Source organism: Amphiprion ocellaris, chromosome 5 (assembly GCF_022539595.1).
Source record: "Amphiprion ocellaris isolate individual 3 ecotype Okinawa chromosome 5, ASM2253959v1, whole genome shotgun sequence".
Classification (NCBI taxonomy): Eukaryota; Metazoa; Chordata; class Actinopteri; family Pomacentridae; genus Amphiprion; species Amphiprion ocellaris.
This window is the reverse complement of record NC_072770.1, coordinates 4,083,865-4,111,504: the sequence shown is the minus strand read 5'-3', so window position 1 is coordinate 4,111,504 and position 27,640 is coordinate 4,083,865. Positions and strand designations below refer to the sequence as shown.

Sequence of the window (27,640 nt, the reverse complement as noted above, 5' to 3'; positions counted from 1 at the left end):
TGTGTGTGTGTGTGTGTGTGTGTGTGTTTAAATCCCAAAGCTAACATCCGTAGCTGGTAGATCCCAGCTGATAGAAGAGCGGCTCACACTGATGGAATCATAATCCAGAGACAGGAAGTAGGTGGCTGAGTGTGTTATTATAGTGCCAGCACACACACAAACACACACACAGCTGACAAAGAGGGAAATTATGTACTGCCTTTGAACCTCAAAGGATCTCTGCAGGTTGTTGGTGTGTTTTCTTGAGTGGGTAGATCAACGCTATAAATTACAATGAATTGTGTGTGTGTGTGTGTGTGGTTTTTCTTTCAGAATATAATTCCTTAATGCTCCACAGTTGTTAAAAAGAACCAACTGACTTGTGTAATCTAAAAAGAGATGCTTATATCAACAGTCTGAAGAGAGTCCTTGTCAGTTATGCACATATACTCCTACTCCTTCATAAAAATCTAATGTCATCTGAATATGGTGGCTTCATGTCTGAATGGGTACCTGCTTACTTGACTATAAAAGTCACGATGACCATCCTACTATGTCAGGCTTAGTAACATTCTTGTATCACCTTCAACACAGCACAAGGTTGAACTACATGTTATCACATTAATGGATAGGCATTCACATGCAACAGTGCTCTGAATTGTAAGAAGTGATTTAAGAAAGTCTTTTTCCACATTTCAGCACAAATACTGATACAAATACATTACAAAGAGCAAAAAGACACAGTCTGCTGCCAAAATCATTAAGCTTTTTTCTTATTCACATTGCAGTACAATTCATTCTAAATAGATTTCTAGATAGATAGATAGATTTCTATATAGATGGATTTATAGTTTTATAGATTTATAGGTTTCTAGATTGATTTCTAGATTTCTGGACTGATTTCTAGAATGATTTCTAGATTTCCAGATTGTTTTCTAGATTGATTTCTAGATTGACTGATTGATTTCTAAATTCCCAGATTGTTTTCCAGATTGATTGATTTCAAGACAGATTAGTTTCTAGATCGGATGACATGTTTCTGCCCCGCGGTCTCCTCATCCCTGCTGGTGCAGAGTGGATCCGGGGAACCTCCCGGCTCTCCATAGTGACCCACTGTCACCTATTTGCCCAGACCTGCCAGCTCCTGCCAGGTTTGGCCTGGTTAACACAAGATTGCTTGCAATAAGACACTCACACTGAAGATTTCTTCACATCTCGAGAACTGGACTTCCTCTTTGTTACCGTGACTTGGCTGAGTGCTGGTGAGTCCAGTGCCTTCACAGAACTTTTACCTGGCATGTGTTGCTATTTTAATTCTCCATGGACATCTGGTCGAGGAGGAGAAATTGCAACTAAAGAGTGGGCCATAAGTTTCCATACCTAGGAAAATGTACAATGTATATTTTTTTATGTTTCAGATACCCTAGAAGATGCGTTTGACACTATCTTTGGGGGCACTTGAAGGCCATGGTGTATCAGGTGAAGATACGAGACATAAATCATCTCAAGGAACGTATCACCAACACCATTACAAGCATAACTTCAACTGTGCTAATGCAAGTTCATCAACAGTGGGAAACACATTAATATGTGTTTTCGAAACAATAGTAATCATATAGAGCACATTATGTAAATAAAAACGGTTGTCCGACATAAAACATTTATTTTTCCTATGTATGAAAACTTATGGCCCACCCTGTATTTTTAAAAGTGATTTTAAATGAAAACAGATATCCCTGTCTTTGGCCTTCACCAACTTTGAATTAAGTTTGTTTGAGATGGGATGTTCTCACACAGTGCTGTGTGCTGTGGTTCATTGGTCTCCTAAATATAATATAGACTTTTTAACTGACTTTTCTGGGTTCTTGGCTGACATCGTGGCAAAATATGACCAGGTCCTGATTGTTGGTGATTGTAATATTCGTGTATGTTGTCCGGAAATCCCCTTGGTGAGGGATTTCTTAAACATAATTGACTCTTTTAACGTTGTACAGTCTGTACTGGGCCCGACACATGTTCGTGGTCACATACTTGATCTTGTTTTATCATATGGTCTGCCTGTTTGTAACTTGGAGATCTGTGAAGCGTTCTTCTCTGCTCATATGCTTGTACTTTTCAAAGCTGCTGTATGTGGTAACAGTTAAATCTCGCGCCGCTGCTCGCAGATGCTTGGTTATTAATTCTTCCACTGCTGCTGGCTTCTCAGCCGCTTTCAGTCAGAACTGCATCACTCCCAATCCTGTGTGTGATGATGCAGAGGCTCTTAGCTCTTAGTTTCTTGATACCTGTCAAACTGCCATTGACGCTGTGGACCCATTAAAGAGCAGGCAGCATAGAGTTCTACTAGAGCCTTGGTTGAATCAAACAACCCGCACTGCCAGACGGGAGTGTCGCAGAGCTGAGCGCAAGTGGAAAAAAGATAAATTGAAAGTGTCTTTTCTAATGTTGAGATTGTTGGCGTCTTTACCAGTCCACTGTGAAAGAGGCTAAAAGGAAATATTTCTCTGATATTGTTGTCTTAAACTGTCACAAACCTTGTGTGCTGCTTAAAGTGATTAACTCTGCTCTGAATGCACCACAAACTGGAAGTTCAGCCCTCCCATACTGTGTGTGAAAACTCTGCACTTTTTCACTGCTAAAGTCGCTTCTACCAGAGCACTAATTTCATCTCCTACTTATGACTCCTCTGTGTCTGTTCCCTGTTCTGCTGTTTTTGACTCATTTGAGCCTGTGACCCTGCCTTTTGTGCCGGAGACTGTAGGTCATTTAAAGCCATCAGGTTCACCCAATGACCCTGTTCCTCCTCGACTCTTTAAGGAGGTTTTCCCTACTGTTAGGCCACATTTATATAGCATCATTAACAGCAGTCTGTCCTCTGGAGTGGTGCCTGTAAACTGAATTGGTAAACTGGATCCTGCTGTTATTGCTAATTTTAGGCCAATTTCTAAATTGTCCTTCCTCTCCAGAATCTTAGAGAACATTGTTTACTCTCAGCTCATGGATTTTTAAATGAACAAAATGTTCTGGAGATTTTACAATCTGGATTTAAAAGATTGCACAGCACAGAGTCGGCCCTTTTAAGAGTTTTTAACGACATCTTTTTAGCTACTGACTCTGGTCACTGTGTAATCGTGCTCTTAGATCTAACTGCGGTATTTGACACAGCGGATCATGACATCCTGGTTGCTCGTCTGGAGCAGTGGGTGGGCATCAGTGGCACGGCTCTGAAATGGTTCAGGTCCTACCTGTCCCATCAGACATTCTGTGTTAGCCTTGGTGACTCTGTGTCCTCCACTGCTCCTCTCTCATGTTGGGTCCCACAGGGTTCGGTGCTGGGCCCTCTTTTATTTTCTTTATACCTTCTCCCACTTGGTTCCATTCATAGGAAGCATGGCATTTTATTCCACTGTTATGCTGATGACAGCCAGATCTATGTCCCCCTCAAAAAGGGTGATTCATTTCCCCTTAAGCCACTGTTAAATTGCTTGGATGACCTCAAGGTCTGGATGTCTCTAAATTTTCTAAATTTTAATGAAAAAAGATTGAAGTGATGATCTTTGGTGGTGCCTCCGTGACATGGCATGAGTCTGGAAGCAGGTCCATCTGCATCCATCAGTGCAAGAGCATGCTAAATTTTAGATGGTGCAGAACCCAAAGATAAAGATTGTGACAACAGTTGGAAAAAATAAGTTGTTCTGCAGAAAACTGTAAACAAACCTCCATTTTGTTTGTGTTTGAACAGTAAGCTTCCAGAACACCACATCCTCTATTGCTATTCCAGGGCTGTAGACTGTATATATTGCAGCAGCAAAACCTGTTGTATAGGACAAGACTGCAACAAGCATTAATATGAAAGGTTATGGTGCACAGTTTGCACAGTTTACCAATGTGTCAGGCATAATCACCTTCAGATAGAGCGCACAATGGCACCGCTCTGAAACCAGTTGTTTCTAATGGTTTTCACTGTGTAACACTGGTTTGGCATGGCATTGAGCAATGTGCAGGAGTTGAAGTTCAGATTAGGTGAACTTTTAACAGCAGGCACAACATTCTGGTTGTCAGTAGAAAAGAGACATCCAGACAGGCACAGAAGACAAAATGAAGGATAAATTGATGAGTGTGGCTTGCTAAGTTTGCATTTGTCATCATGAGGAAAGCCTTGTTTTGGAAACAGGTTTCCATTAAGAAGGCATGGCTGGTGTGTTTTAAGCTCTTTATCTGCAATGAGTGGTTTTAACAGTCAGGTAGCTTATTGTAGGTTTGCAATAAGCGTAAACAGATTTCAGGTTTATGTGTTACCCTTAAAAAGTCTACATACCTTTACATTAAAGTTTATTGATTGAGGTAAAGAGGTATAATTTTCAAAACATTTAGTTGATTTAGTGACATAGTCCCATTATTAGTGTTGAAAAGGCTGCCTATTTTACTGTTCCCAGTGCAAACTGATTCATATGAAAGGGCCATAGGACTTTCGCTTTTTTTTCCCCTCACTTGAAGCATCTCAAGAAAACATCACGACGGAATGAAAACCATTTCCCCTATGCTGAAACTCTTTCCAAGACACTTCCAAATGTAAATAAGGTCCGCTTTTACGCTTTGTATGATGAACTTTTAATGCACGAAAGTTTCGTGTAATCAATTTTCATTCATGCGAGCAGTCACCATGTTTGAGTCTTGCATCCAGTTCTACTTAACAGATCCATGACCAACGCCAACCAACTGGTCTGTACTTAGATTGTGGCTAATGACAACTAAAGACTGAGAAAGGTCTTTATGATTACATAGAAACCAGAAAGCAGGCAAGTTTGGTAGCATGAAAAGTTATCTGGGATGCGCACTATTTACCATCTGTCCCTGTATTTAATCACAACAATACACAAGGAGCTTCATTCTGGTGTTGCTCATCAATACTATTTGGTTAATCTTTGCTGCTAAGCCCCCCGATGGAGAAAACTAGCAGAAAAAAGCCTTTTTGAATGACTTCCAGTTACTTAAATCCAAGTGCTACACACACTGCTATCTCCACAACTACAAAACACTCTTAAAATGCCCAATCTATTGACTTTGTGTCTCTGTGTGTGTGAAGATGTGCAGAAAATGCTTTCTGTCATCATTAGGTTAAAGTTACAGTAAAATGTGTGTGAAGGATTTACTGGTTGTGAATATGCAGCCACATAAGGGTGTATACTGGGACACAATATGAGGTATTGTGTATGTGGATTAAAAAGATTTGTCATAATCTGCTTTACATAATTTACACCAAACAAATAACGAATCATAAAAAAGCAAGTTAGGTAACTTGTCTATATCCTCAGTGGAAATGTGTTTATTTATCCATGTTGGCCCAAAGTCAGAATGATCAACATCCTACAAGAAACACTGTAAGATCCCCTCACCAAGTTAACATAATCACAGCTTTAAGGGGTTCCGGCTTTCAAACCTCAGTACCTCCCTCCTTCCTGTCTGTCATCTGTCCCTCCCTTTTCTCTCTCTCTCTCTCGCTCTCGTCTCTCCTTCCTATATGTCTCCCTCACTCTTCCTGCGTCTCTCTCTCTCTCTCTCTCTCTCCTGTGTGTCTCTCTGTCCTGCATGTCTCTCTCTCTTTGTCCCTCTGGCTCCCTCTTTCTGCATCTGTCTGTCTCCCTTGTCTCTCTCACTCACCCTCCTGCTCTGGGTGCCTGCACTGCTGATTGCTGGGATGAAAGTCAGCTGTGTCAATCAGCTCATTCAACTCACCTGTTTTCAATCCCCCCTCCCTCACAGAATATAAACCTGGTTCAGTCATTCACTCCTTGCTGGACCACAGACTGTCAGATCCCCACTTGGACTCAGTCTGCAACCCCCTCCCGATTTCCCCACATGGACTTAGTTCTTCTCTCGGATTCCAACCAGCCCTGTTTCTGTCTCCAGTCTGTTGTACCTGTTAGTGATGGGTAGATGAGACCTCATGAAACGTTGCGGCACATTCCCTGAACTGTATTGATACTGTGTCAGTACTGTGTTGCTCCATACTGACACCTGCTGGATCTTAAAAATCATTACAGGCAAAATTTTAATTTAATTAAATAAATTTTAAAATTTAAATGTGAAATTTAAACTTTTAATAATAATAATAATAATAATAATAATAATAATAATAATAATAATAATAATAATAATAATAATAATAATAATAATAATAATAATAAAAGAGCAAGCAAAAATGGTTCTCATAATTTTTCCCAAAACAGAATAGTGCAAATAAAATAGTGCAACCAGAATGTGCAAATAGAATAGTGCAAGCAAAAAGAATAAAGTGACTTGTAAATGTAGGTTATTTAATGTTTCATAAGTCCGACAACAGAGGGGAAGAAACTGTTTTTGTGGCGGGAGGTTCTAGTCCGTATGGACCATAGCCTCCTGCCTGAGGAAAGTGGCTGAAAAAGTTTGTGTCCAGGGTGAGAAGGGTCGGCTGCGATCCGGCCTGCACGCCCCGAGTCTTGGAGACGTACAGGTCCTGGAAGGAAGGGAGGCCGATCACCTTCTCAGCAGAGCTACAATGCTCTGAAGTCTGTGTCTGTCCCTGGCAGTGGCCCCAGCGTACCACACAGTGATGGAAGAGGTGAGGATGAACTCCATGATGGCGGTGTAGAACTGTACCATCACCTTGGATGGCAGCTGGAGTTTCCTAAGCTGCCGCAGGAACTGTATCCTCTGCTGAGCCTTCTGGATGAGGGAGCTGATGCTCAGCTCAACTTGAGGTCCTGGGTGATGGTGGTGTCTAGAAGTGGAGTGAGTCCACAGTGGTGATGGGGGTGTCAGTCAGGGTGATGGGGGCAAAGAAGCTGGGGCTTTCCTGAAGTCGATCCTCATCTCCACTGTCTTCTGAGCGTTGAGCTCCAGGTGGTACATACTGATTTAATGACCTAGTATATACACAATAATATAATTTAAGTTATTGTACTTTATATTGTATAATTTCATATCTTAATTTAGGTTTAAAATATCTTTGATATCTTTAGATACAGTCAATAAATAATGTGAATGTGTGTCATAAGGTGAAAATCAAAGGGAAAGTGTTGTGAATGTGAGGATGCTTATGTACTTGTCTTTGAGGCAGGGAGGGGATTTTTTTAAAAATACATTTTTAACCAAAATCCAAGGTCTTGTCATTCAGGATTTGAGTTCTGATGGATCTGAACTGAGAAGAACAGGATGAAACAACAAGGGAATAAAAACATGACGGGCGCCTGGATAACTCAACGGGTGAAGCGGTGGACCCATGTACAGGGGCTGCTCCCCAACGCAGTGGCCTGGGTTTGATTCCTGGCCATGGCCCTTTGCTGCATGTCTCCCCCCAACTCTTCTCCCTCCTTTCCTGTCTCACTCCACTGCATCTATACAATAAAAAGGCCAAAAAAATAACTTTAAAAAAAGGAAATGACAAATTTAAAAATTATCATTTAAAAAAATGATTTACAAATAAAATTCCCTGCTACGGTCATCCAGTGAGGTGTGAGGGGAAGGGTGACTGAGAGCCAATGAGAAGAGGAGTACGGGGGCTTCTTCATATATAAAAATGGAGTAGGCTGCTACATAGGCCACAACATCGAATAGAACTTACCATGGCTAAGAAAATGTTGGATGTCCTGGGGTATGCGGTTCCCCGAGTGAGCGGTGGCAAAGCTGGGGCACTGCCACATCCAGAGCCAGCGGTCATCAGCGAGACACCCATCACCATCTTCCATGAGATGCCCTTGATACTACGAGGCCCTAGGAGACCCGCTAAAAGGTAATACTCATTGTAAAGTGTAATTCTTTATTCATCTTGAGAAGAAACGTGATCATCCCTGCCTAATTTTTGGTATTGCTTGGTATGGTATTCAGAACTGTCTACTAAAAGTAACCACCAGATAAGCTCAAGGGACACTGTCTTGGATAAAAAGAGTGATTGAAAAAAATGGTTAGGTTTTTACACGCTACAGCAGCTGGACATACACAAATCATGATCGGTAGCAAAAAAGAAGTACAACAGCACAGGAGGACCTTAATAAAGGGACCTCATGAAGCTAAAAGCTGTCAGGTTGATGTTCCAGTCTGTAACTACAAACATGAATCTGTGTAGATTTTCTGTTAGTCTATAAAACTCACCTTAACCTGGTTTAGACTGCCATATTTTTTGATCACTTCTTCCTTGGCTGTCACGTTTCTTTGAATTATGTGAGCACGAACATCTGCACTATAAGAAAAGATATATATCAGGTTGCACCTTATGCAATGTTTAGATCACTGGAACCTGAAATGTTTCATACAGTTCAGAACTCTAAGAATCCTGTAAATAAACCATCCATGTTCAAGAAGTCAACAGAATTCCTAGTAAGTGTTTTGTTATTTTAGATGTTCCAGCTGAACTTGAGATGTGAAGAGATACTACGATGAACTGAAATGCAGCTCAAAAGATATACATTTGAGGTAACATCTTGAATGCAAGTATAATATATTTTTAAAGAGCCTTGATTCTGAACAGTTTTTGTTCTCCTGAAAGTTAATAACAGCTTGAATTACAGCAGAGCTGATGTCCATGACACATGTACAGGAACATCTGAGTGAAGCTGCTGCTAAAAGCTTCAACTAAACCATCAGATTTCATGTTCCACTGTAAACAGTTTGAATCAGATGTTGAGTCCTGACTGATGTGACTGTTTTCCATCATTGTTCAGTGTTACAACCTGTCTGTCTGTCTGTCTGTCTGGTTGCTGTTTCAGCTTCCATCAGTGGACAGAAACTGCAGAGTCCTGGTCTCCCACTGAACATCTCTGAGGAATCACTGACTCAACACAGGACACTCTGGATCTGGTCTCAACCATTTTTATTAAGTTGGTTTCTACGGACTCTTTGATGCTTTGTTTGATTTGTTCTTTGACTTTGTTTTTATGAATTTTGTGCCGAGAGATTAGAGATTTTTTGGAAGTTTTTTTCCTTTTATTGATTCCAGTCCAGAGGCAACTTAAAAAGTAGAGAGAGATGAAATGCAAAGAGCTCTGGTTGGATTTGGACCAGCGATGTTGTGGTTTTCATCATAAAGGTACAAACCACAAAACATTTAGATTTTAAGGATTGACCTGTTCTTTTCTTGTTTTCCATGTTTTCTGAGTTTAGTGTGGGTTCATTGGGATGGGAACACTGCAGGTTCAGGGATTAGATCAATGTGTGTCATTTTAACCTTGAACCTTGAATACATCTCAGACTGCAGGTTTGATTTAACACAGATTTTAGGCTTTTAAAAGAATTCCTTTAACAAATATTTACTTAATGGGAGATAATGTTGGTGCTCACATTGGAAATGCAGAGAAACAGATGAAAGTAATAAAGCAGCCGCTTCTTACTGGAAATGAACATCATATATTATATTGTTGTTGTTTTATTTTGCATATAATCTACACTGACTCTAAATGAATACATGTTTTTGATATGATGTCCAACACATTTAACCTTGAACCTTGAATATAACTCATACTGCAGGTTTGATTTCATATAGATTGTAGGTTTTTAAAAGACAGACCTTGAATTACTACTTTTCTTTTACATTCAAGGACAAATATTTACTTTATGCAAGATAACAGTGTCATAATTTACTATATCATTGTGGTTTTATGTCTAATCTGTACTGACTCTAAATCTAAACATGTATTTGATTTGATCTGCTGTCTAATAAACCTGAGTAAAAGTGTACATGTAGTTTATTTCTTTTTTGCAGGGGTGTCAAACATACGGGATGACTTTGTAAAGTGTAAAAATTACAAAGAAAACTTTAACTGCACTTTGTAAATTTGTAAAACTGTAAGTTTAAAATAATTTCTAGACCATGACAAGTTGTTTTGATCATGAAGTAAAATACTAGATTGTTCAGTTCCACATAGCTGTGACTAAATATTTTGAGCCTTTGTAGACACTCTGTGATCTGGAAGTTGTAATGCAGATGTGTTAATGATAAACTGAGGCTTAATATTGTTGAAATTGAACTTTCAGCTTCGGATACTTTAATAAGATAGTTCATTAAATGTGAACATTTTCAGAATGTTCTTTTTTGCACTAAAACAAAGGGGGAAATGGAGTTGTGGTTATTTCTAGGTTATTAGGCTGTGATTTTTCACTTGAGATCTGGTTGGACTACATGTGGCCCCTGAACTAAAATGAATTTGACACCCAGGTCTGAAATGATAGAGACATCCACGCTGACTGAATATTTAAACCAGATTATACAGATGCCTCGGTACGTTCAGTCTAATTTACTGAAGCAGAATGTCAAAACTGTACCTTCAAATCTCTGCATCAACTTGCTGAGAAATATGACACTGAACATACAGTTACTCCTGGTAGAGTCTTAAATGAAGTCTAACTCCCACAGAGTTCACATCTGCTCAATGTTTAACACAGACCAAGTCCAACACTCTGGATCATGAAGTGGCTGCTGGACAGATTGGGTCCACTGGGGGGAAACTCATCATCTCCTGCTGAACAACACTGACTCCTGCTGGGTCCAGGATGTTCCAGCACCTTCCTCAAAGACACTGAGGACTAAACAGTGGTCAAAAATCCAGCTGATTCATATGTAGGGTGTTTTATACTGCAGCTTAGATAGTCCTGATCCTCAGTCATACATAAAGGGATGTTACCCTGGAACATGAAACTAGAGCTTTAACTGCATTTTCTTTCTGAAATTATACATTTTCCCTCAACATATTTCTTAATGTGAAAACGTAAAGACTGCAAAGTGCTCTGATAGTCAACAGGTCAGCAACATGTTTGGTTGAATAGGATTCAAATGAAAACACATTTCAGTTCACAAGCCTGCAAATTGAGATCAAACCAGTTGAGCAGTTATTTATTTTAAAGGCCTCTACAAACTATAGAGAAAACATACAGAGAATGTTTTTTTTTTTCAAGCAAAAACGACCAAGATGATCCATCTGTCATCAAATAAAAGTAAAAAACAAATCTCAAGCAAGCATAAGTTATGGTAACTGGACTAACCTCGTGTGAGTCGAAAACGTTTCACCTCTCATCCAAGAGGCTTCTTCAGTTCTGAAAGCCTGGTGGGGAGTACCAGATATTTATCCACCAGGAGGGTGGTGGCAAAAACAAGTGGACAAAGACCCGAAACCAATAGACTCGTTAGGAGTCGTTAGCCTTTGATGGGCGGTCGTTACCTCTCCCAGCCCTCAAGGAGGGTGGTTGGGGGTCACCTGACTGCAGGTGGGACAGCCACAGCCTTGAGGTGTAGCCATCTGTCCCACTTGCAGTCAGGTGACCCCCAACCACCCTCCTAGAGGGCTGGGAGGGGTAACGACCGCCCATCAAAGGCTAACGACTCACATTAACACCTAACGAGTCTGTTGGTTTCGGGTCTTTGTCCACTTGTTTTTGCCACCACCCTCCTGGTGGATAAATATCTGGTACTCCCCACCAGGCTTTCAGAACTGAAGAAGCCTCTTGGATGAGAGGTGAAACGTTTTCGACTCACACAAGGTTAGTCCAGTTGCCATAACTTATGCTTGCTTGAGACTTATCATGACCTGGATGACTGAGAACATCCACAGATTTAAAAAACAAATCAAGCTGGTCACTCAAGAGCACAGGTCTTTTTGGTTTTTATGTAGTTGTGTATGTGTGTATGTATTTATGTTTGTTTTTTATTGAAAGAGCACTCAATCAAATATATAATCTTTTATTTAAAAAAAAGAAACATTTCTAATTTCACTTGAACCCCAAAAATGGCAACAAAAGAGAACATTTTCAGTAGTTTGTAAGTGACATTTCTTTTTTTAAAAATGCTGTTGTTTTACAGACTTTATTAAATTACAGATGACAAGCAAAATCACAGAAAAAAATTAATTTACATGTTAATTGTAAACAAACAAAAAAAAGTTTAAAAAAATAAAATCTGTATTTTTGCAAATGGTCCCTTTTATTTTATTTTCCTACAAAACTACACATCATCTACTTTACTTAAATCAGAAAAAAACGATATTTTGCAAATTCCTGAAATATGTACATATATAATTTCATTTAAATACAGTATATTGAACCCTAGAAAAAGATAAACAAACCAATAAAGGTAATATTTATTTTTATTTATTTAATATATTTTGCCTTCAGAGAAAAACAGCTGAAGGAACAATACATTCAGACAAAACAGACAACATTTAATTCTTAACATAAGTGTAAATAAGCAGATAAAACAGAAAAACACAATAAAATAATGTACGTCAGAAGATCAGATTCACTTTCTTTGTCCTCGGTGAACAACAGCTCAGTTTATAGAGAAAGAGAGAGAGAGGGAACAAAAAATATCAGTTAGAAAGGCAGAAAAAACATCTTTAAATGACTGAATATATAATATGATGTGTAAATAAGTGTAGCACACAGTGTGAAGATAGTGGATGTAAAATTACATTTAAGGTATTCTTAATTTACTGTGAGCAGCAACAAATAAATAACCTTTAAATTGGCAAATATTATATTATTAGTATTATATGTTAAACCATGTATTGAAAATGATCAAATATAACATTAAAATAATATAATTTGTCAATAAGTGATATAATATAAAGTATATAAACAGGTGTGGTACAGCTAGTTTATACTAGAAAATGCTTTTACTGTCTTTATAATACATCTTAATTCTAAGTTGCTTTCTACACAAATACACTTGAATGATTGAATTAGGAATTATAAAGAAAATCTATTTTTTCACAAGTCAGCAGCTATTACACCATTTTGTCCTCAGTGAACAGCAGCAGCTCCTCAAGTGGTGGTGTAACATAATAAAAGACATATAATAGTTAGTAAAACAACATTTGAATCTTTAAATGGGAGTGAATCAGCAGGTAAAAGAGAAAAACATTTTTACAATAAAATGTACAAGCTCACACTTACTTTTTTCGTCCACCGGCCGCTGAACAGCAGCTCAGTCCAGAGAAGGAGACGGGGAGGGAAGCAGAAATATCAGTTAGCAAGACAGATAGATAATCTTTGAATTACTAAACAGGTAATATGGTGTGTCTTTGATTTTGATTATATTTCTTTTACTTCAGTTTGCTTTACTTTACTTTTCTGTGGGTTGCAAAAAGTGCATGAATATACAACAATTAGATACTGACTGATATAACCAGATATATGTAAGTATATTATGATAATATACAGTGTATGATCTGTAACAAGTTTAGAGGTTTTCTGAAGCTGTTTAGAAATGCTGTCTCTGCATCATCCTGCTGATACTGTCAGGCTGGCTGCTGCCAGGCCTAGGTAGTGATCTCCTCCTCCCTCTCATCTTCTTTCCTTTTAGGGCAGTCCAGCAGTAGAAGGAGCAACAGGTGTTCCCCATCTGCCACAATCAGTCAGCTCAGGAACAGGTGGAATGCAACCAATCATCAGGCTTCACCCATTCAGCAATATAACCAGACGCCACCCATCTTTCAGTGCCGGATTGTGACACAGCATGTGATGGTTCACAGCCTGATTTACCAGCCTTTCTGTTTGTTGCACTACAAACCTGTTAACCTCCGTTGTCCTCCTCTATTCCAGTTCCGGACCCACCTGCTCCTGCTTTATACCCGCCACTCTGCCGTCAACACCGGATCCTGGATTCGCTCCTGTGAAGGGGAAACACTCACCTGTGCCGACTCCCTCCTCCTGGCGTCCTTCCCTACTCACCTGTCGCTGCTTCACGCCATCCAGCATCAGGCCCAAAGCATGCTGCTCCAAACGTGGTCTGCCACCGCTGTGAACCAGTTCTGAGCATCTCTTGTAGTATTCGTGAGTTAGTAGTTCTGTCGTAGCAATAGCTCTCGTTAAGAGCACCATTATTAGAGAAAGCCTCATTCGTAGTTATTTTCCTTGAACCTCGTAGACGTTGTTTAGTGTCTAGTTTAGTACTTCAGAGATTGGTTTTCTTGCCTAGGTGTTACCTACCGCCAGTTAACAGAATTATTTAGAGTCTAGTTACTGCACCTCCTGGCCACTAGTAGCCGCAGTAGATTCAGAGCCTATTGCTCTCTATTTCCGTTTCCTGTTGTAGTCCTCGTTTTTGTTTGTAGTCCTAAAACCTTGTAAATAACAACTGTGTTGCATTCAAAGGCCGTCTGTTCATTTTCTGCACTTGAGCCACCTTGAACTTTGTAACAGATACAGTCAGATAATGTAGATCTGACACTGTGATTTGTGTGAAACCGACACTCAAAAATGGAAAGAAAAGACACAGACACAGGGTGAGCAGTTGTGATTGTTTGGGACAGCAAAACCCGGAGAGAGAAATCCACCAGTTTCTGGCAGAGAACCATGGCCTCGGACTTGGAGGTGCTGACTCCATCCCAAGTCGCTTCGGACTCGGCTGACTGTCTGACTTTGTGCCGAGTATGTGAACGCAGCTCTTACTTTGGTTGTAAAGGGACCACATGGCTCACAACAACAAGCCTGCTTACCCCATACTCCCACAGTTCCCCCACAGAGCCCCTAGAGGGACACGATCGTAGACCTTTTCCAGGTCCAACTCCCATGAACCCCTCAGCAGCTCTGCAAGGGTACAGAGCTGGTCCACAGATCCACGACCAGGATGGAATCTGCATTGCTCCTCCTGGATCCAAGGTTGGACCAGCACCCTGGAGTAAGCTTTCCTGGGGAGGCTGAGAAGTGTGATACCTGGATAACTGGTCCACACCCACCGGTCTCCCTTTCTAAAAATGGGAACCACCACCTCAGTCTGCCACTCCACAGGCACTGTACCCGATGACCAACACTGAAGAAACATGTCGGTCAAGACAGTCCAACAATGTCCAGAACCTTAAGGATCTCAGGGTGAATCTCACCCACACCTGGTGCTTTGCCACCAAGGAAGTTCTTGACTACCTCGGCAACTTCTACCATGGATGTGGATGAAGATTCCCCCAAGTGTTCAGGCTCTGTGTCCTCAGCAGAGGAAGTGTTTATCGGGTTGAGGTGTTCCTCGAAGTGCTCTTTCCACCACTCGACAATGTCCCAGGTCCAGGTCAGCAGTTCTCTCCCTTGACTGTACACAGCCTGAGCAAAGCCCTGCCTCCCCTTCCTGAGGTGTCGAATGGTTTACCAGAACTTCCTCGAGGACAACCAAAAGTCCTCCACAGCCTCTACGACCTCCTCCCACACCTGAGTTTTAGCTTCCACAACTGCCGCAGCTGCAGCCCTTCTGGACGACCGGTACCTGCTGCTTCAGGAGACCGCCGTGGCCAGCTAGGCCCGAAAAGCCTCCTTCTCAAGCCTGATGGCTTCCTACACTGCTGGAGTCCACCAGCAGTTTTAAGGTCGAAGTCGGAACAAGCACCAGCAGCCTTCAGGCTGCAGCTCCTAACAGCTGCTTCTGCAATGGAGGCTTTGAACATGGTCCACTCAGATTCCATGTTCCAACCTCCCCCATGATGCAGGAGAAAGTCTTCCGGAGGTGGGAGTTGAAAACCCCCCGGACAGGGTCCTCCACCAGACGCTCCCAGCTCACCCTCACTACACGTTTGGGTTTACCAGGTCTGTCCAGCAGCCTTCCCCTCCATCAGATCCAACTCACCACCAGGTGGTGATCAGTTGACAGCTCTGCTCCTCTCTTCACCCGAGTGTCGGAGACAAACAGCCATAAGTCTGACGACACGACTACAAAGTCGATCATCCACCTTTGGCAGGAGGTGCTCTGGTACCAGGTACACTTAGGAGACACCTCATGCTCCAACATGGTGTTTGTTCTGGCCAATCCATGACGAGCACAGAAGTCCAACAACAAAACACCACTCAGGTTCAGATCAGGCAGAACGTTCCTCCCAATCACCTCCCTCCAGGTTACTCCATCTCCAGCTAAAACTCTACACTTTAAATGTGCAAAGGTTGCTGTATCTATATGTTGTTGGATTTAAGAGACGGTAGCTTTACTAATGGACGATCACACATTGAAAGAAATCACTGGAAAATGTCAAAATTTCTGCTGACAAGAAAAACACCACATATCACAACTAAATTACCCACATACTCTACAATAAATATTTATATTTGTGACCTTTTTAAGTAAGAAATAAATGTCTGATTTGGAAGTTTGTCTCTAACTGTTACCATATTATTGTATATTATAAAATATTTTGTGTGGACTTGAGATTTTAGTGAATTCTACTTTTATAATGTGAAACAGAAAAGAAATACACTTCTAGCTTTTACATTACTTAGAAAGCTGATTGTGTTCCTGTTGAGAAGTCATTCAAAATGTTTGTTCCAGGTCTCCAATATGTAATTTTTTAAATGCAAAATTTGACATTTTCATCATGAAGCAATGTTTACAGAGCAGTTTCTTTCAGATTAAATCATCTATGACCATGCAAGTTTGTTTTACAGCAGGGAGGAAATATTACTGTCATACCTTACTTACTTTTTGATCAATGCATGTTTAACATTTTGAAAAAGAAAATCATTTGCCACCTTTTACATTATGTTTTGCTTCACTGTTCTTGCATATATATATATAAAAAACATTTCACGTTCCCTATTTTGTTTCTGAAAACATAAGTTGTTTCTTGTCACCACAATAACATTTAGTCATGAGAACAGTCAACAATTCTGCCACACTGCATCATATTTCAGTTACATCTAAAATGCACCTCAGTTACTGTGCAAAGATGGAAACAGGTGGTTCAGGACAAAATCTTTTTTGTGTGGAAATATCTACATGCAAATTTTGTTTACATTTACTTTTAAAAGGTAATGAAGTTGTTTTTACAATCATTGCAACTACTGTTGTTAAGTGATTATTTAAAATGTTTGTACCATGTCTGTCAGTTTTGCTCTTTTTCTTTAAATCTTTGTTTTCTTTGAAAATATGCAACATTTTTATTGTGGATCCACCTTTACAGACCAGTTTCTGACAGATAGATTCTCTAACCTCATTTCTTCTTGCACTTTATGTCTCATTTTATCTCGTGTTTTAAGGACTATCAGAGACTTAACTTTTGATGCAAACACTGCAGAGGTCTGTTCAGAAACACTTCTTTGTTTTCACCTTGTTTCTTTTAACTGTTGTGTTACTTTTGTCTGCTGTTTTGTGTTATTTTATTGTGTTTTTATCCTCTGTAAAGTGACCTTGGGTGTTATGAAAGGCGCTGCCAAATAAAATGTATTATTATTATTATGACCTCAAACCTGATTCTAGAATCTTAACGAGAAAATATGGGTTTTAGCATTTTTCAAAAAACGGCCTGGTCGCCATCTTTTCTCACTAAATTTCGACCCCAAATGTGATAAAACTGATTAGATAAAAACTTTAAAGTATTTTCATATTACCACAGAGCTATGAACGCATCACGGGACATTGAAGACGCCGTCTGATAAATATTTTACACCAAGAAAACGTCCAGTTTCTCCCAAATCTACATTTTCCTGACATGTCAACTAAAATATTACGACTTCTGTCACTTCATATCGAACAAATGTGACTATTTTTGTTCTAATTTTGAACTGAAACACCCAGAAAGAGACTCAGACTGACCTGAAGGGCGGCCGAGGCGGAGGGAGGCCAGCAGGGGGCGTCCTGGAGCCATCAGGTCGGTGGTGCAGGAGGGTCTGGGAGCTGGATCCGAAGATCTCTGATCCAAAAGGTCGTTATCCAAAAGTTTAGCGTCACAGCTCATAAAGGTTTTGCAGTAAGTCAGCTGAAAGTCAAAGTGCAAATGAGCCGTTCTGAGGGCTGCAGCCGTTTTCTATCACCTGGACGTTCTGTTGCTATGACTTCAAAAGACGCACCTGCTGGCTTCCATCTGAACGCACACATCTGTTAGACCATACACCCCGTTTGATAAGATTTTTGCTTTTAGATGTTTTATTACATAAAGTGTATGAATCCCATGACCCAAATATTAGTATATTCTGTCAAGTAGTAATACTACTCTGCAGCTGCACTACCCATATTCATCGCAATTGTCTGAAATTGTAAGATGGCTTGGTCCTACAAAAAGGGATCTGGAGTAATCAGCTGTTTGAGTACATGTTTGTTTGTCTTCTTCCTTTGTTGTTTAGCTACTCATTTTGAGACAATCCGTAAACTTAACTTACTACTGAAAGAAGATGAACCTGCAGCGCAGACCAAGAGGGTATTAGTCTACCCAAAAAAATATCAGGATGATTCAAATGACTCAACTGACACTGAGACTCAGATTCTGACTCAGTCATTGCAAATCAAGGTGACATCTATTTACTTTTGCCTATTTTGTGGTGACCATATTTCTCGGTGGTGTTGTGTAAGAAGTTGTTAGCACTACCATAGAATAGCCATTACTAGCTAGCTATTAAGAAAAAGATTCTTGATACTGAATGTGTTATCTGTACAGTTCAGCTGCTAAACTCTACCATCAATTGTGTCTTTGTTTTTATTTTCTGTCAATTATTCTGTTTCACACCCAGAAGCCAATGGACCTCACAATGAAAGACCCTGCAGAAGATTTTCTCAAGATGTATGGTTGTTCACAGCCTTCTTCAGATGATACAAGTCCAAGAAATACAGTGGTTGAATTAAAGCAGAAGATCAAAGACCTGAAAGAAGAGAATGCTAAACTGAAGGAGTTGGTTGTTCAAGGTTTTCCTTCATGTCTCTCATTAAGCCACCAGACCACTTTTTTCTAAATCACCTTAGGCTGTAGTTACTGTATTATAGGGTACTTTGTAGTCAAGAAGAACGATCTTAATGAATTTTTTGTTACTGTACTGTATATAGATGTGCAGGAGCTCCTAAGGACCATGAAGGATATAATTGATTTGGCTGCACCTCCTAAGAGATCCAGGTTGGAGCCTTCCACACCACCACTGCCCCCCCAGAGTTCTCCACAGTCCAGGCACAGTTCTTCATCTGCCAGTTCACTGCAGTCCCTCCCCAGATCTGCACCATCCAGTGTCACATCACTAATGGACTCCAAGTCTTCAAAGGTAATTGGTTTTTAAAGAATAAATAAATACAGTGCATAAATTACATCTGAATAAGTTTTAACATGTATGGCTGACATATATATCTGCTTATATGTCTCCAGTTTCTTGGGTACACATTTGAAACCTAAATGCTCGTCATGTCTCCTCACACAGGTGGAGATCCATCCTGGGACTGGAGTCATGATTGAGAAACTGGCGTGGGCCGATGCCCTGAATGCAAATTCTGCTACAGTATTTGTGAGGCATCTGCTGACGGCAGTCTTCCCAGTGGAGATACTGTTGGTGAGCAATCTTCAAGGGGGCAAACAAGGCGGAGGAGATGCTCGTCAACCACTGGACAAAAATAAATTAGATGCCATTTACAGTACGTTTCCAGCGTTTCATGTTATGTGTTATGCCAGTAGACCAATGCTTTTATTGTATTTCCTCACTTCAGACAAGGAACTTAAAAGAAGAAAGAGTCATTACATCATACCAACATTTTACAGTGAAAGATTTTAGTGCCAGTTTTGTTGAATTCTATGGGAGATGCATGGAGAACATATCAACCCAACATATTTATGCTGTATAATTATTTTAAAAATGCTGAATACCATTAATACCAAATGGAGAAATGTAATTTATAGAATACTATCTGGTCTTCCTTTTTTCCTTTTCCTTGTACAGGGGTAATATTGGTCTTCTTATGACATGCCATTGTAGGCTATCCTCTGCTGTTTTAAGTGCCCTTAACACATTTAGAAAAATCTGTAAGCATTTTCTAGTTTGAAGTATATTTTTTTATTTGATAGAGACATGGGCATCAGAGTTCATACAACATGATATTTTTCATTTTAGTAAACTTCTCCATTCATATCCCACACACTATATTGGATGACAGATAGATAGATGATAGATATGATTATGTAATGATCCTTCCTTTCTTTATTGGTTTCTTTGAGACTACTAAGTGTACTAAGTTGTTTTTGTTTTTTTTTTGCTTTGTTTTTTTTTGTTATATGTGTGTTTATATGTAGGTGCAACTGTTGAGAGGTGGCCTGGGACTCAGCTCTCCAGCATTGGAAGCACAATCAATGCCAAGATCACAGAGCTCCACGCCAAAAGTAAAAATGTTGCTGTGTCCACAGCATCTTCTTAAATTGTTCTTAAACTGCTTGTAATTGCAGTAACAAATCAGACCACTGTAAATAAACACATGGTTCATACTTCCAGGTGGATAAGTCAGTGGAAATAATTGTGGCAGTGGTAAATATTAGTTATATCAGTGATTAAGTAAGTGATTATGCAAAATTGAGTTGATTTGTATTTTTCCATTGTAAAACAACCTAACAAGTTGGCTTCATAGATAAAAGCTTTGCATCTACAAAACAGGGACACACAGGGGTTTGGGATCTGGCTTTGGGTAACACAGTGATGACATAAAAAATACAGGAATGCTGATGCAACACCACAAACATTATCCACCTCAAATTAAGTTCGTTGTTGTCATAATGACAAGCTGATTTGTAGCCAAGCTTTTTTAGGGAGAAATTTTTATAAGTGGGCTGGTTTTTGATCTCCCTAATTTTGCACATGAATGTTCTGAAGAAATTTTTGGAATTTCCAAACTTGGTGGTTTAGTTAACTCTGTAAAGAGATGTGATTTATTTACATACAGAGCTCTGACTGAATGCTAGCAATATTTAACTGTTCATTGCTGCTAATAAAGTCTATTAAAGTAAACGTTTGCTTAACACCCACGTTTTCAGTATTACTGATAGTGAAAGACTGCATTTATCTAACTGGAATGGAATTGTAATGGTAGAAATTAGTTGTTATGGGTGCTGACCTGGCAATCTGCGCCTTGCTAGTTTTCAACTAAATTTGAGCCGATTGCTGTGTCAGTATAGGTTCAAATGTCACTTGATTCATTTGTTTTTGACTATAAAAACTTTATATATAACTTATAAATTCATAAACTAAAAATATATGTTTTTTATGCTGCTATTGTACATTTTATAGGCTGACATATACTACAGCATACAAAAAAACTGTATGTAATGGTAAATTACCCATATATGTTTTAAGTAATTTTAATCACATGACATATAATTAGTTTAAATAAAGCATACAAAGACAGCTTAATTTCCCTGCAAATTATATAGACTTTACATGCAGAAAGCCTATATATCATTGTATGTATTCATGTGGAAAGACAAAAGCAGTTTTCAGTTTTGTGACTGAATAATTAAAATGTTCAAAAACACTCAAACAAAGCTGATGAATTGTCCACTGGGTGTTTGGAGTTTAGTATAAACTATGATTGGATGCTTTTGTACAAAAGCACAAGTAACTTAAAATCTCCATGATATATATTTAGTGCAAAGGGATACAACAGCCAACCTTAACTTGTCTGCAGAAGTGTAGATTTCAGGACAGACGCAGAAAATGTGCCCTGTGCATTTGTCCCCTCCCATAAAAACATCAAAGAATCAAAGGATTTTTATTTGAAATAGCACCTTTATCAGATGTAACAATGCCTCAGACAGTTGTGGGTCTTTTTTATTCAGCAGCAGGTCTCTTTTTACCCTCAAAATATGAATTCAAGCAGAATTACCCACTGAACCGACTGTGGAAGACTGATGTAGAAAAGGCACAAATTGGAACATAAAGATTCACCAGAATACAGGAGGTAGAATGCCCTGAGAAGGACCTCCAGACCTGCTGTCTATTGTATTTTCCCCCAATAATCAAAGGAAACCTTCATCCATGATAACCAGGATGATCTTTATATTACAAACCCACATTTCATTTAATTGCTTTCATTGGCATCAGAAGCGGTGGTTCTAGGCGGTTGGGAAGATCAGGAATCCAGTAAAAGTGTGGCTGGTGCTGCTGTAGCTCGTCACGATGTTGTTGTACCTGGTTGCCTGCAGTGAGACGGTGTCTCCCACCTCCAGCTCCAGGAGCGCTGAGCCTGAGGTGACCAGGAAACCCTCAGAGAAGTCACATAGTATCATGTGACTTTCACTGGCCTTCTTCAGCTCTATACACACCTCCATGATCAGAGTATACAAACAGTCAGGAACACAAGAAACTAGAAAAATGCTTCACATTATAAAGACGGCAGATCACAGTGCACATATTTTGTAGGTCAGGTAGCAGATAAGAGCAACATGTACCAAATTTGTGCTTAGATAAAGAATAATTGTAAATGCCTGCATGTTCTTTCACAAAAGTTATGTCATGAAAAGAAGTCAAAGTATGTCAATAAACAAAAACAACAAAAACAAACATTAATATTCACTGTCACTAATGTATGTCTGATATTTAAATAATTAATTGCAGTTAAATAAATAAAATGTACTATTTAACACATATAAATATTAATAAATTCATAATACATATATTACATTAAGTATAATTGTATTTTGTATTAAAAATACTATAAACATATTAGATGTAATCTAAATGATGATAGCAATAATAATCACAGCAATAATGCTAAATATAAGTAAGCTATTTTTATTTACCACAGTGCTTGTTTAGCTTAATGTAATGCAACATATTTTAATATACCGCTACAGTATAAGAAGACAAGTTTCAACACTGCTGACTCCAGCTGCCACATATAGTGAAGGGGAGAAGAGAAACACAGATCCAACACAGACACACAGTGTTGTGAGGAGACACTCACTCTGCTCTTTGCTGAAATGTGGTAACTGAAGAAATAGACGCCTTTGGTGACACATGTGAACGTCCCGTTTGTCAGCGGTTCTCCTTGAAACTGTCCATCTGGATTGGGCAAAATCTCACTGTGGGAGATTTAGAGATACATCTGTTTATTTTGTTCCAACATCCACAGTAGTAAAGGTTGGATCTGAAAGGTTTAATCAATAATTTGTGTTTCTCCATGCCATGTGATGTTTATTATTGAAAATTAGATTTGTCTAGTGAGAATCCATCTTCAGTGTACTTTTGAGATATATTTAGTGCAATTTCTTTATTTCTTATTTAATGTGTTTATAAATCTCCCATGAAGAACATTAACTCTTTTTAAAACAAATGTTCAAAACCACTACAAGTGAATATAAAAACTTAAGACACTGAAGAGATTTTAATTTACCTTTTCTTAGGCCATACTTCAAAATGTGAAAAAAATATACAGCAAATTTTGTATTCATAACTTGTTTGCCTCCAAAGTCTGTGATTTGTTGTTACAGAGGCAGCTTTTATTGGTTTGTAAAGTAGTTCAAATAATTTAGTGTATTAAAATATACATTTATTTTGAGAATGTAGCATTTTCATTTCTTTATTTTTTAAAAATTTGCTTACTGTGACTGATTGCATCCCACAAGAAAACATCATTTCTTGCTAAAGTTACAACACTTTTGGTCATGTCTATTTCTGTAAGTGACTTTTTGTCTGAGCTCTTCTCATGTGTTTTCTATGGGTGAACCTCAGCTGAAGAAAAGTGGTAACAGCTGTAAACTGGAGACTGTTGAGTTTACAGGTCTGATAAAATCACCCACAGTCCTGCTGAAGCAGGTTTTGTGACTATTAGTCCTTTTGAAACTCCCATAGATGTTATGCTTTCCAAACTTAACTTTCAATGTTGCCACTGAATATGAAATCACCGCTCTGACCTGTTGAAGTCGATGGTCGTGTCGGCGTCTGGTATTTGTGGTATCAGCCGTTTGTAGGAGAAGAAGGATTTCCGTTGGTTAGAGGGGTTGAAGGGCCTCCCTTTCTCACCCGGTTTGCCTGGATATCCATTTGGCCCTGGCAGACCCATCTCCCCCTTCAACCCTGGTCGTCCTGGGGGGCCCCACAGACCCTTTTCCCCCTTCTGGCCCCTGGTGGACTCACCTGCCTCACCTGCAATTTTCACATTTCACAAGATAGTGTCAGACGAATCTTAGATGCAAGATAATCAACTATCCTTTGTCAATATGGCCAAATTTCCCATAGATTTTGGATTTTTTATTTCAGATAATCTGTTGCAAAATTGTAGTGACATGAACAAAAGCACAAATTTCTTTTGTGAAGGAATCTAAAGCTGAATTTAGCAGCATTCAGTGTTGGACAATTGGAATCCTGTATAGAAATTACAATGTCTACACTGTAATAAAACAATAATTACAAAATGGTAATAAAAAGAAAAGAAAATCTGATAGTAAAAATGCCAGAAAACATATTAAAAATTGTGGAATACTGTAACATTCAACAGCAAATGTCCATAAAATGAGAACAATTTTGCTGATTAAAAACAGTAACTTTATGGTTACACATTGTAAAAGAAATACAGATTTTGTTGGAGAGTTTTTTTGTTTGTTTGTTGTTACACTTTGTATGCTACTTTTACAACATCAACTCAATAATTAGCATGCACTGTAAAAGATTTCATTAAAAAATCTGGCAGTGTTTCAGTACTGTAAAACTGTGAAAATTACAGCAAATACCTGTAAAATAAAGACATTTTTAGCTGAAATAAATACAGTTAAACAGTGTGATTTTATGGTCACACATTGTAAAAGAACAAATAACGATTTTTAATAATATATTTTTTAAAATATGGACACTATGTAAAGTTTAGGCCAGTTCTATATTTTTACATTAATAAATATTTTCTGTGATTGCACAAGACTGGGAGAAATCTCTAAAATAACAGTTTAAAGAATTATTCATTGTATTCAGTTGTTCCATGATTGTTCATTCAAATAATAGTAAATATCTGCAAAATAAGATTTATTCTTTTTTACTGATTTAAATACAGTAAAATTGTTGAATTTTATAGCCTTAAGTTATTAAAGAACTAACTACCATTGTAAAAAAAAAAAAACAATAACAGCAAATTATTTGAAAAATTACAGCTGAAAACTGTTATAAACGCTTTTTTCCCACAGTTTATTGAAGACATGAAGGAAACCATGTCAAATGTATGCATAGTGTCTTCTTGTTCAGTCAGAGCTCACCAGGGTCTCCCTTCTCTCCTTTAGGACCGTCTCTGCCGTTGGGTCCATGGACACCTGGAATGCCAGGAATCCCGGGAACTCCTCCACTGCAGGAGTCCTGTGTGACGGCTGGGAAGACGGAAGCCATAAGCAGCAACACTGAAGTACTGCAGATCAGCCACTGGGAGGCCTGAACACACATGGATACATGTTACCATCCAGATGTAGCCCAAATTTCAACAAACAAAAATACTGCAAGACAAAATACACATTTTTGCTTATTTTCATCCACTACTGTTCTTGACTGTTAATATTTGAAAACATCTGTTTATACTGTATCATACTGATTGTATACTGCACATATCTCATATTGTCTGCACTATTTATAACTGTTCTACTTGGTGTATCGTACTGTGTATATACATACATGTACGTACGTATAATTATAATGCATTTTTACTGCCTCTTTGTCCTTTTGGCTCGATGCTAAGCTGCATTTTGTTGTCTTAGAAATTAGACTTTATGCAATAACTGTAAATCTAATTCAATAGAATGTAATCTCATTTTTACCATTTTTACAGTTTTTGAATGTGACCAGATTTTCAACATTTTTCACAGAGTTTCTTTTACATGTACACTAATTGAATGTTAATGTTCTGGAGGTACAGTACAAAAGCAAAATCTCATTATTTTTAGAGGACTGAACTAAATCCCTGTTTTAGCTCAGTGTCCATAACTTAGACACAGTATATAACGTGATACACAATAGAACAGCTAGAACTGTGAAACAATGAATAATAATAATAATAATAATAATAATAATAATAATAATAATAATAATAATAATAATAATAATAATAATAATAATAATAATAATAATAATAATAATAATAATAATAATAAATTTTATTTATAAAGCGCTTTTCCAAAAACTCAAAGACGCTGTACATAAAATACAATAAGATAAAACAAAACCGTTAATTAAAATCAGTAGATAGTAAAACAAGTTCAAGATAAAATACAGAATCACTTAATGATGAAACCACCATTTATTAGAATGCATATATCTAAATGAGCCTTTTTTCACAGTCTAGACTTGCCTGTTCTTCTTGTTCTGTATAAGATAAAATAATCTCACCATCTCCAGGTAATGAAATCTGTAGTCCTGTGTTGCAGCAGAGGTGCAGAGCTGTCCTGTTGCAGAGTGATCGTCATATCTCAGTCAGGACTAAAACAGGAAGCGAAACTGCCTAAAGAGAGTAAGACAAAGCTGTTTTGGTGCCATTAATAGAATTTCTGTGGTACAGTGCAGAGAGTGAACATGAGAACATTAGTGAACAGAGATCGTCAGCAGTGACCTCTTTGTAGAAAGGCAGGCAATGGCTGAAGAAGGATTCAGACAATTTACTTAAGCAAAAGTACAATAATGTAAAAATATTTCATGCCACATATATGTAGATTCAGAAGTTAAAATACAGATTTCAGCAAAATATACTTAAAGCATCAGTAAAAAGATGAAAAGTGAAAAAGTTATTTCTTTTGGCACTGATGCATTATTATATATGATATTACCAGCTATGTAATACTGATGCACTGATGCGTCAGCTGCATTTTACTGATGTAGTGGAACTGATTTTAAATGACGAAATGAGGACACAAGCGCAACGGATTTCTGATTACAAAAAACATGCAAGACAACAAAAAAGAAGTGGCCAGACGTGTACGTACTATGTAGTGAGATTGGTAAGTTTGTGGGGATGTTTGGCCTGAAGTCTGAGTTTCAAAGTCAAACTCTTAATTTGCTAAATCCCAATGATAATAGATGCTGCTCAGCTAAATTGCTCTGGAGGAGGTTCTTTTCTGAGTTTCTAGATTAGATCAGCTAAACAAAACATGACTCTTTCAGCAATTCTTCTGACCATATTGCTTCTGAGTGATACTGATTCACAGCTAAGGCAATACAATTATAAGCCTGTCGAGCTGTATGTTAGTAATGAAACTGAAAGAAGCTTTGCCATATTCATGAAAATTCATGAATATGTTTTTATGTTTGGTTCTGGTTTGCTACCAAGTCCGTTTACACCACCAGTGCTGCAGGTAATACACACAGATTGAGGAGTCTACTGGTATTTATCATTATTTTACTTACTATTTTATTATACTATTAATTCATTTCTCTTTGATTTGGCCAAAAAACTAAAGCGATTTCCACATGTCCTTCATTATGGGATGATTCCTGACCTAAATGCACTTGTTTAAAATGCAAATTTATAGCTGGAGTTTGCTTGTTCTCCTGTTTGGGTTTTCACTGGGTTCTCCTGCTTCCTCCCACAGTCCAAAGACATGAACTTATGTTATGATCCCTGCTCCAGCCCCTGTTTTCTCCCTCCTTCTCCCTGTTTTTCCTTCTTTCTTCCTCCTTGTCCTTCTGCATCTGTTTTGACCTGTCTGGCTCCCTCTGTCACTGTCATCTCTCTGTCCCTAGACAAGACATTTGCAGAAGGGCTCCACATCTCTGACCTGCAGCATCTAACCTCACCACCTGCTATTCTGCCTGGAGTCTGTCCCAGCTGACTTAGGGTGAAGGCAGGGGACACTTTCAGTCTGTCACAGGGCCACACAGAAAGACAGACCAAATATACAATATTTTGTTGTAAAATACTAAGAAGTAAAAATATAATGCGACATCAACTGGAAATAATTAAAGTACAAGAAGCTTAAAACTGTATTTAGTTGCAGGGCTTGAAGAAATATAGGTAGCACCATTG

General features: G+C 38.6%; 1 protein-coding gene across 1 annotated transcript; it reads right to left on the bottom strand.

Annotated features, from left to right (window-relative positions):
- Positions 1-21,418: 21,418 nt before the first annotated feature.
- On the bottom strand, positions 21,419-26,166 carry LOC129348879 (complement C1q subcomponent subunit C-like). Its single transcript, XM_055010458.1, has 5 exons — positions 26,011-26,166; positions 24,894-25,062; positions 23,565-23,796; positions 22,616-22,733; positions 21,419-21,974 (listed from the first exon to the last, which is right to left on the bottom strand). Exons 1-5 carry the CDS (start codon positions 26,011-26,013, stop codon positions 21,765-21,767), a joined length of 732 nt encoding a protein of 243 aa, XP_054866433.1. The 5' UTR covers positions 26,014-26,166; the 3' UTR covers positions 21,419-21,764.
- Between the last annotated feature and the right edge of the window lie 1,474 nt (positions 26,167-27,640).

Bases quoted from the DNA above. Each gene is read 5' to 3' on its own strand.
- LOC129348879 (XM_055010458.1), bottom strand. The intron at 23,797-24,893 runs GTGAGCTCTGAC...TGAAAATTGCAG, and splicing joins AGGAGAGAAGGGAGACCCTG to GTGAGGCAGGTGAGTCCACC. The intron at 22,734-23,564 runs GTCAGAGCGGTG...AATCTCCCACAG, and splicing joins ACGACCATCGACTTCAACAG to TGAGATTTTGCCCAATCCAG.